At 36.1% G+C, this 18,173-nt stretch overlaps 1 protein-coding gene across 13 annotated transcripts in view; it reads right to left on the bottom strand.

Annotated features, from left to right (window-relative positions):
* Positions 1-18,173, bottom strand: part of CDH18 (cadherin 18) — a 582,930-nt gene that overhangs the window by 25,083 nt on the left and 539,674 nt on the right. For all 13 annotated transcript variants that reach the window (XM_063326107.1, XM_063326119.1, XM_063326112.1 and 10 more), the window contains 2 exons: positions 15,821-15,957; positions 2,829-2,950 (listed from right to left, as the gene is read on the bottom strand). In XM_063326107.1, coding sequence (XP_063182177.1) covers positions 2,829-2,950; positions 15,821-15,957 — 259 coding nt within the window. The remainder of the gene's footprint in view (positions 1-2,828; positions 2,951-15,820; positions 15,958-18,173) is intronic.

The raw sequence follows: 18,173 nt of genomic DNA, 5'->3' as shown, positions 1-18,173 counted from the left end.
GTTTATTTGTCCCTCCTTAATATTTGTTGAACACTGTCTTTTCTTTCATCTAACTAGACAGTAAGATGTTCTGGGTAAGAGCGGTGTACTTTTGTGTTTTGGTTTGGTTTTTGTACACCGCAATGGTATCGCAATCTTTTCTGAAGCCTTGTTGTGCAATGCAAATAAAAATTAGTGCACGTCATGTGCATAATGGAGTCCTGTTAGCTTAAGAATACAAATGCATGCGGATCCAGCCTTTCACATTAAACTACTGCTTGTAGAGTCCTTCATGGTAGCATTAATCTTGGTGTTGAACTGCAACGCTACAGAGGTCAGGAGCCGTTCACACTTGCAACAGTAGCTCAGAAAGAAATACAATGCTGACCTAAATCAGGAGCAAATGCTGTTATAGTAAAACTTATTTTATCCTTTAAACATCTCTCTCATAAATTTCCATTTGCAAAGCTACTATTGGAGAGTAGTGGATAATAAGAAACATTTGGATAACAAGAAACATTATCTCCTCAACACCAACACTACCCCTGGCAAACAGGGCATTTCTGAGGTAGCTTGACTACATGCTTTGGCTTATCATTAATTATAAAATTATTTAACAATAATTGTTAAATTATATAATTTTTAAAATATCAGAATATGTTGAAAGCAACTGCAATTAATGTTTGAGAGATTTTATTTATTTTTTTTAAATGTCTTTTACAAGGTCTAATTCTATATTTGGGTTTATTTGAGATTTTCAGAACATTATTTTTACTTTAATAACCATGTTAATAAGAGATATTCAGTTGATAGACCTTCTTATATTTTCAAAGGCTTTGAGTGAGGTGTCTTAATAAGAACACTGAAGAAAACTACGCAGTCATGAGATAAGAAGGAAGGTCCTTGCACAAATAATTGCTCAAAAGAAAGGAAATAGGGTCTTTTCTGTAAATTGTCTACTCCACAAGGAAGTCACAGAGATTTCCTGTTCCACAAAGATTTATGCTGGGGCACTTGTTGGTCGGTGCAATAATAATAATAATAATCATCTTATAAAGAGTACAACTAATCAGCCCACCAAATCTACTTATGATTACAGAGTTGTTCAAGGAAGAAGAGAGAAAGGGCTGACACTAAAGATCTTCCAATATTCAGTAGCCAGGCAATACAAAGACAGATGAAATTCATTGTGCAGAGTCATAAAGTCTTAACTTCACATAAATGATGATGATCTCTGAGCTGGCCATTAGTTTTAATGATATTGGTGTTATATGGCAGGCAATTTTTTGCATTCAATGCTTACTAGTGCTTAAAAAGCAAAGTCACTGTTAGAAATTGCTAGAAAAGGAATAGAGAACAAAGCAGAGATCATCATATACTCTGAAGCACAAACTATGATAAGAATTATAAACCACTGCATACCTGCACTTTGAATCTTGATTTCTCATCTCAAGGTGAATGGAGAGGAATTGAAGAAAGTTTAGAAGAGGACAAGATGAATGACCAAAAGTCTAGAAGGGCTTTATCGTGGCCTGTCCAAGTTAAGTAGAACTCTTCTAGTCTGGACAAGGGACAGCTGAGGGGCAATGTGCTAGGGATTTATGAATGGCACAAAGACAATAAATAGGGATCAACTGCTCTCTTGCTCTCTCACAACAGAAGAACTAGTAAATATTGATTGAAGACAGCATGGGAAGATTAAAAAACAAAACAAAACAAAACAAACAAAAAAACCCAGCAAACAAAAAAAAGGAGGTGGTAGGTCTTCCTGAAACGTGCAATTAAACTGCAAAACTCCCTGCTCCACGAGGTAGTAGTTATCAAGAGTTTATGTTTGCCATAGAAAAAGCTAGACAGATTCATATGAGATGGTTATCAGAGAGTTATTAAAAACACAGAAACCCCATTTCCTTGGATCAGATGATGATTTGCAAATGATCTGAGACCAGGGAAGTACTAGGGGTAAGTATCATACGCTTGCCGTGTTCTTATACTGCTCTTTATGTGTCAGCTTTTGGCCACTGTTAGAGTCACAATAACTTTCGTCAGCTTATAGTCTGACAAAGTACAGCATTTTTATAGTCTCAACTGTTAAAAACAGAAAGATGCCACTACACATTTATGTAGACTGCTTTTAAAGATTTGAGGAGAAAACTGTTATTACTAGTAATATATTCCTCAGGAAAGATATGACCTCGCAGTTGCAACTTACAATCTGTGTATTGATGCAAAACCAGCATAGAGTGCTGGGTCAAGGTTCAATGTATGCAAAAAAGCAAAGGCACTTGGTAAAATTGTCAAACCATGGACTGCAATGAAGTGTGTCAATCACAGGAGCAGCGTCTGGAATGTGATTCTGGTCTCAGTTCTGACCCTCCCCATGCTCATAGGTGTTAAAAACCTGTTTGATGTCTTTTCCATAACAACCCTGAACAGACAAGGCCAATCAACAAGCAAAAAGTAAGGATGGCAGCCAAGTTAACCAGTCATTTCACCGAGCTGTATTTAAACCTTACTACCATGTGGCACTTGGATGAGAGATGTTAAATCTGCTTCATCCATTTTGTTCAGGATAGTGACTTGTCAAATTTCCTCACTTATCTGACAAGACTAAAGTTTTGCTGGTCTTGACTGAAGGTAGCTAGGGTATTTTTTTGCAGCAACAAGAAAGATATATTGAACAAATTTCCGAATCTTTTCCCTTCAGCCTAATACAGTTAAAAATTTGAATCCAATGTGAAAAATGAAAATGAAATGATGACGTGTTCCCCGAATCAAACTTCTTACATATGTGGCATTAACAAATAAAGTAATTCTTTCTCGTTGGGAGAAAAATAACTGTGAGTTACCTGACCAGGCTTTGCGTTCTCGCATACGACTACATCATAATCTCTGGCAAGCTCTGGAGGGTTGTCATTGACATCCAGGATTCTAACACCAACTGGAACGTGGCTCACTAGCCCAGGATTGTCTGCAAAATACACAAGAGAGTGTTAAGCCTTTTGAAATATTCAGTATTCCATGACATCCTCAATTTAAACATGGTTTCTCAACACAATAACTGGATGAGACCTAGATACCACTGCAGAAATTTAGGTAGCAAGATTCTAGAAGATATTGTTTGCTGTGTTTCTAAGAAATGATCAGTTGCTTTGTAATGAATGTGAAAGTGTCATCACAGTATTGAATAAAATCTAATATGAAAAATATTAAAACATTTTCTTTTTGTCAGTCCCTTAAAGAGTTTAGGAAATAAAATATTAAACTAATAAGAAAATATGAATGCATAGGCACACATAAGCCTTTTTCAAACTTGAGTTCAGCTTCCTCATAAATTATTATGCTATTACATGGATTAGTTAATGAATCTTGCTTTACCAGTGACATACCAGTAAGAAAACACTGTTTAAATAGCAGTGTCTTAGGCTATGATCTGTACTTGTGTGAGACTTCACCTTCAAAAAAAGAGTTCAACCTCAAAAAGCTCAATAAATAGAATGTTTTCAGTGAAAATATGCTTTCCATGATAAAATGGGGGGCGGGGGGGAATATTAGTCCATAATTCTCTTGTTCTTACTACTAAGTGCTAAGAAAATTTTATTTTATTGAAAGAATTATATATTAAAACTTTTTATAATTAGCTAAAATACGTCTTCTGAAGTATGTGTAAATATCAATCCATTAGATGACAAACTTCATTTTACTTTCACTAATTGAATGAGAGTATCAGTAGAAGACAGCAAAGTCAATCTTTCAAACGCAACAAGATGGAAGAATAGGGTCTTGCAGACTAACATTGTAAAAGTGCTTGTCCCTGTGTGTGATCATGAGAAGGAAAAAAAAAAATAAAATTAATAGTCTAAACCTCATTCATCTTTGTTATTTTGATCTTAATTAATCCACATCATGTTTCTGTCAAAAAGGGTCGTTTGTGAAATGCCTTAGACTTGTCACGGCTTTAATGGCCTCTGCTCAGAATACTGAAAAACATTGATTGGACACATATTTGTATTCAAAGCTACCAGTAATGTAGTCTCACAATGAAAGAATATTTGAGAATGTTGAAGTTTCTTCTGACAAAGTGAGAGATTTATCCTTCTTTCTTTTCACTTGGTATACTAGTCAAAGAGCCTGGGGTTTAGAAGTTCTCTTCAGATTTTTCACATCCTCTTTTTAACTAATATGTCTATGTTCACCTGATGATTTTAATTAACTTTTAGAACTTTTTGATAATCCCTATAAAATGGGAATAGAAAGGAAATCAAAAAAGTCAACAGAAAAGGAAGACTTAAGTTAGATAATGTAGGAACCTCTATTACTAATTAACATTAACAGTAGAAGTTATAAGAACACAATTATAGACTTACAAATTCCATTTTCTTGCTCAAATTTTCCTTGACTGCTGCTATTTTCAGTTTTACCCCAAAACTGTGAATATCATTATAGCAGGTGAACTAAGGGACGAAAGTGGGATATCTCAATTGTGTTCGTGCAAGACTGAGGCTTTCCTTTGCTATCTAGAAAACACTTTTAGGGGAAAACTTTTAGGAGTGTTAAAATCCTAGGAATATATGAAGTGAAAGTGAGGAAGAATGATACTTGGCTGTTCACTGAGCAGTTGGGAGAAAGGAACCATTAACCTACTTCTACTCTTATTATTGAAGGAAGCAATCTTCTCTCCAGGAGACCCTTTGAAGCATGAATATTAACACAAAAAGATGTGTAGTCCTTCCCTAGAAGGAAGAAGGTCAGTCATGAGATTGTGCAGAACAGCACAAGCAGTAGAGATTGAATGTTTGTTATTGCTCATTGAAATATAGCTTACAAACTCTTCTGGTAACTTGCTTTGTCAATGTCATCAGACAATCCAACTACAAAAATCTTGTAATTACAATTACAGAACACAATATCTAGCAACAGATGATTTACAGATGATCTACAACTCAAAGGAGATTTGGTATTGAGGCTTTGTACAGGAGGCTCTTGGACACAGTTTGTGAAGTATGTGAACTAGAAAGTGGTGTAAAGGACAGACACGAAGCAGACAGAGAGAGACCACAGCAAAGCATAGAAAAGAGATGGATGGCAGGGATCACAGTAAATGGTTAAGGACGAGTAAATCCATTTAGGAGTGGATTCATAAACTATAGTGAAGGAATTGAAGATTGTAATACCAGAGAAATCCCAAAAAAGCTTTTGCCAGAAGGCAAAAAAAGTTGTGATTATCAGACAATCACAGGATCACTGAAAAATCTTAGTCGAAAGAGACTTCTGGAGATCACTGGTCCAGTTCCTAGCTCAAAGCAGGGCCATCTTCAAAGCTATAAGGGGGCATAATATGTCTAAGAGGAAGGGAGAAAAAAGCTGGGAGAGCACAGGGCAGTGGGTACCAGAGACAGAGAACTCTTCTGTAGGTCTGGCATGTTTGGAATAGTTACTGGGAAGGAAAATCAAACTTTTTAGTTTAATGCGTGGCAAAAAATGGGAAATACTTTTGTTCCAGCACAGTCTGTCAGATCTCTTTGCCCCATCTTGAATGTGTCCTTTTGTATGCCTGTCACTACAACTCAGTGTGGTCTTACTCTAGTCTGGTAAATTTGCATTATTTTCACAGAGATTTCGCGGAGATTCAGAGTTTACCTTTATTTGTTCTGCAGCTACTTTGCAGTACAAAGAATTGACAAATAGCTTACCAGTTCAAAAGAGTTCTTAAAGCACAAGGTATTATTGGTATCTTTCTGGAAGCATTTACCTCATGGGATCATTGACATTTGCAGGCAAGTTTCCATACTGACAGCCCACACACTACAAAATGCTAATGAGGAAAATACGTACACAACTTACCAAAACAGTCTTGAAGTTTTGTCAGACTGTTTGTACTACATAGATGTGCATGCAAGATGATAGCACAGTTTATAATGGGGGAAGAGAATGAGAATGAATTAAGAGGGATGTTACAAACTTTTTTTTTTAAGGTTTGTTTTTGATGTTTAATTATAAAATAAATATAAACGCCAATCTTTTTGAGGTGTACAACTCACCTGCAACCTCCAAATCACTCTAATAACCAGTCCTTTTAGTAGTACATTTTTGTTAATTACACAGATTTCTTGCAGCAGTTTTCAGGCCTGTGCATTATAAAACAGACAGATCCATTCTGTGTCCTATTAGCATTACGTCTCAAGACTTGATTTTTCAAACTGAATGCTCACTGTTTTAAGGGATAACTGAAACAGAAACGTTGGTCTGATTCACCTACATTAGGGACTTGTTTTCTTATGATTGAGACTTTTCCCAGAATAAGTAGTTCTTCTGCCAGAATGCTAAATGTCTGTAAAGTGAATCAATTTCATCCAGTATCAGCCCCTCCACCAGCACGTCCTCTGCAAACTGCCAGAAGTCCCTATCAGCAATCAGTCTGGAGTTGTGAATATTTTTTTTCAGGAATTTCTGTGGGCAAACCTTAAAATCTCTATTTAAGAAGAAAGCTTCTTTTTAATACAGCTACGGCTGTCTGAGACTTCCTTTTCATATTAACAAAATTCCCATGGGCTTTATGCAAATAAATTCTACCTGAATGACATTCAAAATAACAGTCCTGCCATCAACAGTCTTTTGTGGGTTTTTTTTTTTGCTTGTTTGCTTTTTGCTTGCAAGTTTTTTGGGTTTTTTTTGGTTTTGTTTTGTTATTTTTTTAAGTTAGACTGGTATAGTCAAACAGTTATTATTATGAAAGCTTAGTGAATAATTTAACCCAGAGACAGCCTGAACTACTTTGAAAGGGTGAAGGATTTAGAAAAAAAAATTAATGTTTTCATGATCTTGAATAAAAATCTTCTCCTATCTTAGGATTAGATTGAATGTCTATGCTTTTGCATCATCAATATTAAATACTGATCCCAATCAGTAACCTTTTTTTTTTCTCATTTTGACACTTTTTCAAGATGTTACAAGGCAAGCTAATACTTAGGAAGTTCAACTAACTATCTATTCTGGTACGTTTTTAAAGAGAAGTAGAAAATACTCGTCACACTTCTCTAATAATGATTAGTTTTGACACATTAGAAGACTAAACATAGATCAAGGAAGAATAAAATATACTACAGAAACAGAACTAAAATGATGAAAGAATGTCTAGTATGTAAATAAGAGTGGTAATATTCAGAAAATACTGTGTTTAATTCAGGATAGTGTATACGTGATAAACTAAATTTTCTGGCAAGGAGAAAATTCTGCAGAATCTAGTAATAAGTATATTTTCCTATTCTGCTTTTTTAACATAGTGGGTATTTTTAAATATTGTTACCTGAAGTTGACTAGAAAATGTGGGGTTTTACGTTGTAGCAAAATTTGACTTTTCACTGATGAACACAAACCTGAAGGCACTGATCACTTCCCTTGGATCATGTTAGTAGTGGTAGCAGTAGTAGCAAAAGGAGCAATAGTGGTAATAATAGCACTGCAGTAGACAAAACATTTAGCGCTCTAAAGCTGGCAACACTCTCTGCCTTAATGCACGCAAAATTCTGCAACTCATAGGCAACACTGGTGCTCTTCTCCTAAGCAAATCAAGGCACCACAAAATACAGTGGTTCTGCGTCCAGAAATGTCTATTTTGAGATTCTGGTACTTATTGACAAAGCCCTGAACAGGGAAATGTCTTGTGATCCCAAAGACTGTCTCTTCTTTGGGGACCCACCTTGGTAGCCAGGAAAAGCCATACCCTACACCATAACCAGATGACAACGTAGGAATATCCTCATCGTACCTTTCCCCAAAGACACAGAGGAGAAGAAAATCCATTGTGCCTAGAAGCCAAAGACCAAACCAAGATAAATGTGGATATAAGCATCAAACTTGGAATTGGAACCATCACTACTTGAGTAGGATGGAGAACTAGCTGCCTTTCGACAACTGGGGTTTTTTTTTAACAGCTTTGTGTAGGCTTTCCTTATTGCATTGATAAATATATTTAAAAGAATGTCAGATTCTGCTACAAATCAGTTCAATGTGATCTTATGGTCCATTAGTAGCCAACTTGCCAAGGCTGAAAATAAACTCTGTATCATTGGAAAGTTTGGACAGGGTATCAATATTGTGACTATCTCTCACCATTAAAATATATCAGGTATCCAGTTTGTCACTAACCCACGAGCAAAAGAGTCTTAAAACTCAGACCTTGCAGTTTTTAAAATCTACTTTAATCTGGTCCACATTTAAGGAAATAATTTTGTGGCAGATTCTATTTCTTGGAAAAACAAAGTAATTGTTACCAATACCAAAACTCTGAAACTGAGCTAGCAGGCAGAATGCAAGTGAGGTCAAAGATGAAGAATGAATGTCATTTTTTTCCTGGTGTGGGCAGGGCTTAAGGTAACACTTTTATTTCTGGTTCTGCAATGTATCTATAGAGATAATCATAAATGTAGCAAAACAATATCTAAGACAAAAATTCCCTGTATGGGTGTTAAAAAAAAGGACTTAATTTCATTATTTATGTGTAATCTGTATTGTTAAAAAAACCTATGACTTTTGAAGAAAAAAATTATAGCCGGAAAATCACTATGAGGAATTTTTATATTTAGTGTAAGAAAAAATTCACTTCAAGGAAAAACTAAGACACAAAGCTAGCAACAAACTCATTGGTATTAAACAATCATCCTGCTGTCCACCAGATACGGAGGGTTAGGATGTTATAACACTGTAACAGCACTTTGTTCTGATTTAGATTACTTTCGTTTAGATCTTGAAAAGGGTTCCTTTTTCTAAAAATGTATTATTTGACACAAGGCGTTAAAGTTATTCTTGATTATGGGAAAAAAAAGTTTAAAATGAGAAAATAATATTTCATCCATTCTTGTTCTTTTCTAATTCTTTCAATGCTGTATGTCAGGAAGATTTTACTCCATAGACTTATTTTCTTCAGGCAATGCATATGTTGTTTTCATCTGTTTCAAAATAAACAGAAACGAATTGTGTATTTTTGTCTTCTCTTTTTACTTTTTGTATAATAAAGCAGTGTGCCTGCATTAACAGGTTTATTCTGTTTACTTTACATCTCCACTCTATCTTCAGTTCTCATTCTCCATATGACAATCTCATGTAGTGCTATTAGAAGTAATTTAATCTCTTACCAAAATCTTAAGAATGTTTTTTATGCTGCAATGCAACCATAAAAAATGAAAAAGAACTGGCAAATTCTTCTCATATCTTGCTGTTCACTGATGGCAACATGAGGTGGCAATATCCCTGTGCATCTAAAGAAAAGATATAACTGCAGCTCACTCTAATTATATACTTTATATGTTTATTTAATGTAATTATAGGGTGTTCCATATTTATTCAAAATCTCAAGGGGTCTTATATGTAACTGCTGTTAATTATTATTTCTCTCCGTGCATCCTGTTTTCCTCTGAACTGGATAACTATATCTTTCTGTTATTGTTTCTGTTTCTACCAAAATTTATTGATGAAAAAACTGCTTATGTTATCATTAGAACATGCACTTCAGTGTTTTTATCCTAATTCTTGCAAGCTAACTGTTCCAAACTCTTATTCTTGTGAGCTGTCCTGTCTTTTCGCGTATTTTATTTCTGAATAGGGTTTATTTGCCCTCTATGAAAATATCTCTGAAAGTTGTTTCTTTGTGCAGGTTTTGTAATGACTGAATTTTGTCAATGAGGTATTGCTTTAACTCAACACTTTGTTGTCTTATTCCCTGAAGCTACTATGAGGGACATGCGTGGAGAATAAAATGGAGAAGACGTATAAACAAAGACAAATATCTTTGGATTTGTGTTTTTTCCCCCCAATATCTGATTGTGTCTGATAGCCTTGGAGATCCTTGTTTTGTCTGTAAAATCAATTGCATAATGATGTCTCTTAAGTGTTTTGATTTGTAATACACTGTGGTATCAAAGCTCTGGGTGTGCAGTATCCTTTCATCTGGTCATTTTTTACCATCACTGGCTAGCATTTCTGTAAGTCTGGGGGATCTGACAGAACCTGGCAGGTACCCTATTATTTCAGTTCTCCTGTTCTCCATAGCCTCTCCACACCTTTACATGTTAGGAACTCTTTATTAACCCTTCAAAGATCAGTTTGTGCATTCATTGCATTCGAATTAGTCCTTTAGGTAAATAGTGTGAAATCTGCTTTTCCATTCTTAGCTGTTGCAGAGAATTTTGGAGACACTCAGGAACACTGCAAACTCATCCCAGAAAGATGGGTGATCTAGTAAATCCAGAAATCTATTTTACACACTGGTAAACTTACCAGCTGCATAAGAGAAATATATGAAAAACTCCCAATAGAAATTATCTTCTAAACCTCTGACATATAAACTTTTAGACCTGCCCTGAAATATAAGAACTTATCTTGCTTTCAAAAAGTTGTGTTTCTTATTACAACCGCAGATACTCATATTATCCATCTAAAAGTCCAGTACTTTATGAATCCCTGTAAGCCATATCTAGAAACTGGTGTCTGTTGAGCAGATATTGGACACACTCAGTTCAGTTGTTAGGATTAATATCTAAAAGGAGTTTCCTGACACAGTCTTCCTTGCTATGTCTCTAAGTAGAAATTTCTAGTGAAAGCTATAATCCTCACTTTGATTCTCAAATCAAGACATTCTCTGATTCCTTCAATCATCAGTGTTTATTTCTTCCTGCAGCTTTTATTCCTTATTGAACACAAAGACTTCAAAGATACTATTAGTTGTCCTATTTGCAGCACTGCTTTGAAAACTTAGAAGTACCTGTTTATTTCTGTAACTGAAATTGGCTTTGGAACACGCAGAAGTCCATCCATTTATATTTTAGTAACACCTTTCTCTTGCAGGGGCTGTGATTTGGCGTTTTGCTGTTATTGTTGCTTTCGCTTTTGTTATCAGAACTACTATATGGTAGAGAGAAACCTTAATTGAATCACCCACAATTATTTTTACAACCACCTATTTTCTTTGAGAATACAACACTATTTGTCAGAAATAGTCCTCCTTTTTCTTCTCCACATTCAACACACATGGGAACAGTACCACAAAATCACAGAATGGTTGAGGTTGGAAGGCATCTACATAGATCAGCAAGTCCAACTGCCCTGTTCAAAGCTGGATCTACTATTGTACATCGCTCTGGTCCATGTCCGGTTGGGTTTTTAATACCTCCAAGAATGGAGACTCCACAACCTCTCTAGGTGACCTGCCCCAATTTCTGACCAATTCCACAGTAAAAACATTTATCTTCTTACGTTTAAATGGAATTTTCTGTATTGCCTCTTGTCATTTCGCTAGATACCACTCAGATAAGTCTTTCCTCATCTTTGTTCATCTTTACTCATCTTCTTTACTCCCCCTATCAGGTATTTAAACACACTGATAAGCTCCTTCTGAGTCTTCTCATCTCCAGGCTGAACAGTCCCCGCTCTTTCAGCCTCTCCTCGTATGACAGATACTCCAGTTCTTAATGAATTCGTGGCCCTTCACTGGTCTTATTCCAGTTGCTCCATGTCTCTTTTGTACTGAGGAGCCCAGATCTGGACCCAGCATTCTACATGTGGCCTCAACAGTGATGTGTGGAGGGAAAGGAGCACCTCCCTCCACCTGCTGGCAACACCCTTCCTCGTGCAGTACAGGATGCAGTTGGCCTTCTTTGCCACAAGGGCACATTTCTGGCTTATGTGCAGCTTGCATCCACCAGAATCTCCACATCCTTTTTTTTGAAAAGCTGCTCTCCAGCCAGTTGGCCCTGAATGTGTTCATAGGATGATTCCTCTCCAGGTGCTGGACTCTACATTTCCTATTATTGAACTTCACAAGGTTCCTGTTCTCCCATTTCTCCATCCTGTCAAGATCCATCTGGATGGCAGCAAGGACCTCTGGTGTATCAGCCATTACTCCAGTTTTGTGTCATTTGCAAACTGGCTGAGAGTGCACTCTGTCCTGTCAACCAGGTCATTAAAGAAGAGATTAAACAGTATTGCATCTGGTATCAGCTTCCAGGCATACTCCAGTAGTCATTGGCCTCCAGCTGCACTTTGGGCTGCTGATCACAACCCTTTAAGCCTGCCATATAAGACAACTTCCAGTCCACTTCACCATTCGTTTATCTAGCCCATACTTCAGCGTGTCTTGTTCTTACATGAGTTTCTCTCAATCTTCCTTAATTTTTAGCAGCTAGGGAGGTTATTTGTGAATCTGAATCACTTCTTATCATTGTGTGCTATCATTACAAAGAATTCAAATTGACAGATCCTACACCAGTCTTTAAAATAGCTCAGACTTAACTTTTTCCAATCCCAAAGGAACAACCATTGACTGTAACTGTATTTCTTTCCCCCAACACAGTCTTTCATCTGTTATAAAACTTTAAGTTTTAACTAAAAATTTATAAAACTTGGTCTGTATTTTCCTATTTCCATTACTCTTATCAAGGACTTGGTAAAAGCCTTTAATAGACCTAAGCAAATTGTATCTCATTCCTCTTTCAAATACTCTTTTATAAATTGTTTCAAATATATCAAACAAACTGATGAAATGTGAATAATTCTATGTGAAACAGTATTTTAAAATCCTATTACCATCAATAAGTAGTACGTCCCCCTATCCCAAACATAGTCTGTAGAAGCTTCAATATAAAATATAGTATTATTTTATCACCTATCTTATTCTCTAATACCACACAGAGTTTTCAGGAAGTACTAGTACTGAAATAATCGAAGCAACAACTTCAGTGGTGTGCCCTGGACACAAAAATCCCACTCTTCCTCACTGTATGCTGCTATTAAAGAACAGCGCATGTTAAAGAAAAAAAGGATTGCCCCATCCATCCTCATGGCAATGAACTCTGGTGTGCTTTAGGAAGTATCCACACAAACAGAAAAGAACGCTGACTGTTACATCAATATTACTCCCACAGTGGAAAGTGGTAGAACTCCCACTGATTTCAGGGGGGAGATTTGATCAGTGCAGAGTGTATATCATTGTATATCAGTGTATACCGAGGCCAAAACTGAAAGTAAATGTCTTATGAAAGGTTCAGAAACAATAAGGCTGAAGCCTGAGGATATCATCCATTCGAGGGTAGAAATATTATGTCGATTCTAAATTTCTTTTGCATCAAATAAGCACACCTACAAATAGCTGCCAAAAGGATGACCAGTAGAAACTGAATTCTGTCAATGAAGTGTAGCGTAAAGTCAGGAGAGGAAAACGCTTCAAGAAACTAACTATAACCATAACATTATTTCAGCGGAACACCTCCTATGGTTGAAGTAGTACAATCTTTCTGGGCCTTGCAGATTCTGCTATGATCCTGGCTAAGTAAATGTCAAAAGCTACAAATGCCTTCTACCAGGTCAGATAAACTTGAAAACTGCCACTCTTACAGCTAAATAACTTTTTGTTCATAGCCTTCCACCTATTTTTCCGCTTTAGTCTTAGTTCGGCAGTTCCTTGTGCACGGACCTGAAAGTGAATGACAGAGAAGGCTGTGATATGGAGTAGATAGCACTTAACATAAGAGTTTTCGCCTTGATGCTGTATACACGACATATGCTCCATCTTCCATTGTAGATCCAACTACTGATTTCACAATGGGTTTGGAAGAGTACAGCAGTGTTGTAATTCTCAAATTACTGCAAGTAAGAAAATGGCCAAAGAAGTGGACACAAGGAACGGCTGCCTGTCATTTAAGCTGCCTGTCTCATCTTCTCCGTCTCTTCTTCACTGCTGTCTCTTCATTTTTTCATAACCGAATTGTTTTTCAAACTGGCATTATAGATTTACTTATCTTCCCAACCCCAACTTTAACATTAAGAAAGGCAATGCAAGGTAGGCAAAAAAAAAAAAAAAAAAAAATCTTTGTTTTCCTGTAACAAGTTGCACCTGCAATGGAGAATTCTAAGCAGGCTGTCTTAAAAATAAAAAAGGCATTTCAACCTCATTATTCATTCGATTCTCTTTTAGTTATAAACATAATCCTTCTCCATCCTCCACACCATTCTCTCAGCATGGTACGTGTACTACCATTCATTTGACTATGTGAAATAAATAATGTGTAGAAAGCCACATTTAAGTTTAATGCTATTGAGATTTATTTCTGCAAAATAATTACATTTGGATGTCTTCCCAAAAAGACTAGTGACTACTGCTTTTTTCAGTATGCCCCAATGCGGCTTTTAAACCTTAATACAAATTAACACTTACTATCCACCTGCTTATGATTATGCTTAAATTATATTTCTTTTCATGCTGCACTGAAATAAAACATATATGAAGACACTGTCAAGCACACTGAAGTGTTAATGGTTACCTTTTTTTAAAGGGCTTACCATAAACCTCTAGATTTTGCTATTTGAAAAAGAAATTTACTTAGTTACAAATGTGAATTTAGTTGTAAAAGCAGGTACAGTGATAAAAAAAAATTTGTTATCCTTTCAAAATATGTACGTGCCATATAATTCTGTAGCATGTGCTAGTGATGTAGCAGCAGAACAGATTCCATTTTATCCCAGAGATGAAACAGATGAAAGCAAAGAGGGCTCAACGATGTCAGTGGCAACTCTTAAAGGTAAAATCTGTATTGTGTCATTCTGGCAATGATGGAATACATACACACACACACACACAAAAAAAAAAAAAAAAAAAAAAAGAAAAATATACAGGAATATACATAAAAGCAGTTCATAGTTTTGATCGAAATCACTGACACTGAAAGACAGTATCACAAAGAGTACTTAGCAGGACTGCATCTATTGATCCAGCTTGGGATTTTATTTTTTTTTCCTTTGGTTTGTTAAGTTTTTTAACATTAAAGCTTTGATAGTGCCAAAATAAAGACCCTGTAATAAAAAGGTTAACTGAAACGTCCCTGCCTTATGTAAAAATATTTATCTGGGACTACACAGTCAGACATTTCTTGACTGTTGCAAGGCTTACTGTTGCAAGTGACTGCGTCAGTGAACAAGGGAAGAGTACAGGCGTCATCTATCTGGACTCCTCTAAGTTCTTTGACACAGTCCCCCACAGCATCCTTCTCCCTAAATTGGAGAGATGTGGATTTGATGAGTGGAATGTTCGGTGGATGAGGAATTGGTTGGACGGTCACATCCAGAGGGTAGTAGTCAACGGCTCAATGTCCAAATGGACAGTGGTGACAAGTGGTGTCCCTCATGGTGCCATATTGGGACCAGTATTGTTGGGACCTTTAAAGGTCCCTTCCAACCCAAACTGTTCTAAGATTCTATGATTATCTGAGGCAATGGAAATTCATCAGACTTTGAGGCCTTTCAAATGCACAGGCAAGTATCTATGATATCTTAATTTGGCAATTTGCCTATTAAAAGGACAGACGTATACCCTGACAATCAGCAACTAATAGGCACCTGTCATATAAATTTATATTGGCATATTTAACATGCAATTCATTAAAACAGGTTAACAGCAGATACAAGAAAGAAGGATGAATTTCTCAGACAGTACTATATAGTGTTATCTTCTAAGAAATACGAAAAACAAACGGGACAAGCTGTTGATTTTAGGACACTGAATGCTTGGAACTGTTCCTGGGTAAACTGGCAGCCATGTATCACTTACAGAAAACCATGGTAAATTTACTTTGGTGGACTCACATAGGCATGTGGGATTTTGTTTAATTGTTCTGTGGAATTAGGGAGTTTACACACACAGAGAAAATTCTCGTTTATCCAAACTGGCTAAAAACCCCATGATGTTAAAAACAATATAACATCTCAAAATAGTGTTTCATAAAATCTGAAAATTATTATTTTCCTTTCTGTTTTTGTTTTTTTTTTAATACTATGTGCCAAATATATTATTTACCTATCTCAGAAGCAGCCACTGTGATGTTGTACCAAGGTGTCTCCTCTCTGTCAAAGATCTTGGCAGTCTTAATGGTCCCAGTACTAGCATCAATGGTGAAATACCTATCTTCTTCTGTGTTATGATCAATGAAATACCTATGAAGAAATAAAACAATAAATATATACTCATTATAGTATGTATCATCCAAAGTAACAGAAAGCTACATAAGAATATTACTTTCAAGCTTTTGAAATCATAGACATTTTTAAAAACACCCTAAGAACAATTCTGTATTATGGAGACACCCAAAGTACCACCATATCTTATTTCTTTCATAATGTTACATTTCCTTTGATATATAACACTGTGAGTCACAAAGAGATAAATTTTTAACAGGTGATATTTTAAACAGCAGTATACAGTCCTGTCAAGGCTAAGATACGCATATATTTTAACTAAAAAAATAAAAAAATAGAAAGAAAAAAAATTATATTAAGATATTATTCTTCTGCTTATTTGCTTGTGAGTGGAAACCAGTGTGCTCAGTCCCAGTACCTGTTTTGAAGCATGTCTCTCTGCCATGAAGTTGATGACATGATGACATAAGCTGTTTTGAACATAACCATTACAGGGACTAGTAGCAGAAACAGCTGATCCCCAGAGCTGCAATTGACACTAGCCTACGAGCAGAACTAAGCAGCCCTGCTTAACTCCCTTGGCTTCTGGGCACTTTGCCTAGCAGGGAAAGTAAAAACCTTGTAGTGGGTGATAGAAGCAGAAGGAGGGAACACAAAAGAAGAGTTTGACGAGACATTTTTTCTCAAAGCTGGAATAATTTACAACAGCTTTTAACAAATGAAGCAATTACAGACCCCTATCAAGCCTTCTTCACTAACGTCAGACTTAATGAAAAAAATAAGGAAAAAGCTTCTGAGTCTTTTATATATCATAATTGTTTTTCCTGATAATTCGTCAGCCCTGACTTCCTTCTGTGAAGTTTTTGAAGTATGGAAGCCATATATAGGTCAAAATGATTTATTTGTCCGAGCCAATTGCTCATACGTGTACATCACCAAGAGTGTAATTGCCAGCTAATAAAAAGTGTTGCACATGAAGGCTGCCAGGCTCAAAAAAATTAAAAATAACTTCAGTTTTATTTCTCTCAAAATGTACTTATTTAGACTATTTGTGGAAAGGAAAAACAAACAAGCAAACATTTCATTGAATGATATATTAAAGTAAGATATGACTTGTGAAAAAGCAAAGGAAAGAAAGCATTAGAGGAGAAGGCAGTAATTTGAGTGAGTCACCTTAACTGATCAAAGGATAGGATACTCAATGGAAAAGTCAGCCAGAAATTGATGGCTTAGGTTAAATCTTCCTTATTGGAGAGAACCCGAACCCAGCTCTCCCACCTGAAAGAGGTATTTTACACCTGCCTTACAATGGGCTATTTTCACTTGTGGCACTCTTCCATGCTTCATGCTTCCAGTATTATCCGCAATTAAAGAACTGCAGGTCAAGCACTGGAAATCAAAGCAATCAAAACCAGGCTAGAAAATCTTTCCTTCTTGCCTTCTCTCCATCTTTCCTTTTGACATTGTGAAGAGTGAAGCAGCTCCCATATGACTGTGGAAGCTGTTGGAGAGACAGCAGACCTCAGTTCCCAGCCATTTTCTGCTTCTCTGGAATAAGGAATTAACTTTCTGTCTCCCATTTGACCTACAGTCAGAACCTACATACGGTTCATTAACTACCAACACCTGAGAATATCTCATTATAAAATAGTCCAGAAGTGCTCAATAAAGACACTTTGGATGTGCAAGATGGCAGCTGAAGTTGCTTCAAACAGGTAACAGACTAGAAACTTAAATTCTTAAAAATTATTTTCCTGTTCTCTACAATTTTTTTAAGAATTTAAGTCAGGAAATATTTTTTTTCAGAGGACATTATTTAATCAGTGTGTGCCCAACTGGATGAAAAAAAATCAAGACAAGTGATGTTGCCAGAAAAAGAACTAAAAAAATATATAAATTGCTGAATTTCTAGTTGCTGAATCACAGTAAGCATTGCAGAGACACTCCAAAAGTTGGTACACTTCTCAGTGCTCAGTAAACTCAGGAGATAAATTAAAAGCAAACTCTTGACCAACATTCATCAGTCACTGATCATGACACGCTGAATGTTACAGCTTTCCAAGAAAATTTATGTTCCTTTCAGGGAATATTGGAATCCTCTAAGGACTCATTACAAAACAAACAAACAAAAAAGAACAACACAACTGTTCTGTTGACATTATTTTATGTGGCAATATTGGCCCAGGCTACCCACATCTCTCTGTTTGGGAATCAGGATTTGCTTTTCAATTTCA

This window comes from Chroicocephalus ridibundus, chromosome 2 (genome assembly GCF_963924245.1).
Source record: "Chroicocephalus ridibundus chromosome 2, bChrRid1.1, whole genome shotgun sequence".
Taxonomy (NCBI): domain Eukaryota; kingdom Metazoa; phylum Chordata; class Aves; order Charadriiformes; family Laridae; genus Chroicocephalus; species Chroicocephalus ridibundus.
Note: the sequence above shows the minus strand (reverse complement) of the source record. Positions and strands in the feature narration are given on the sequence as shown.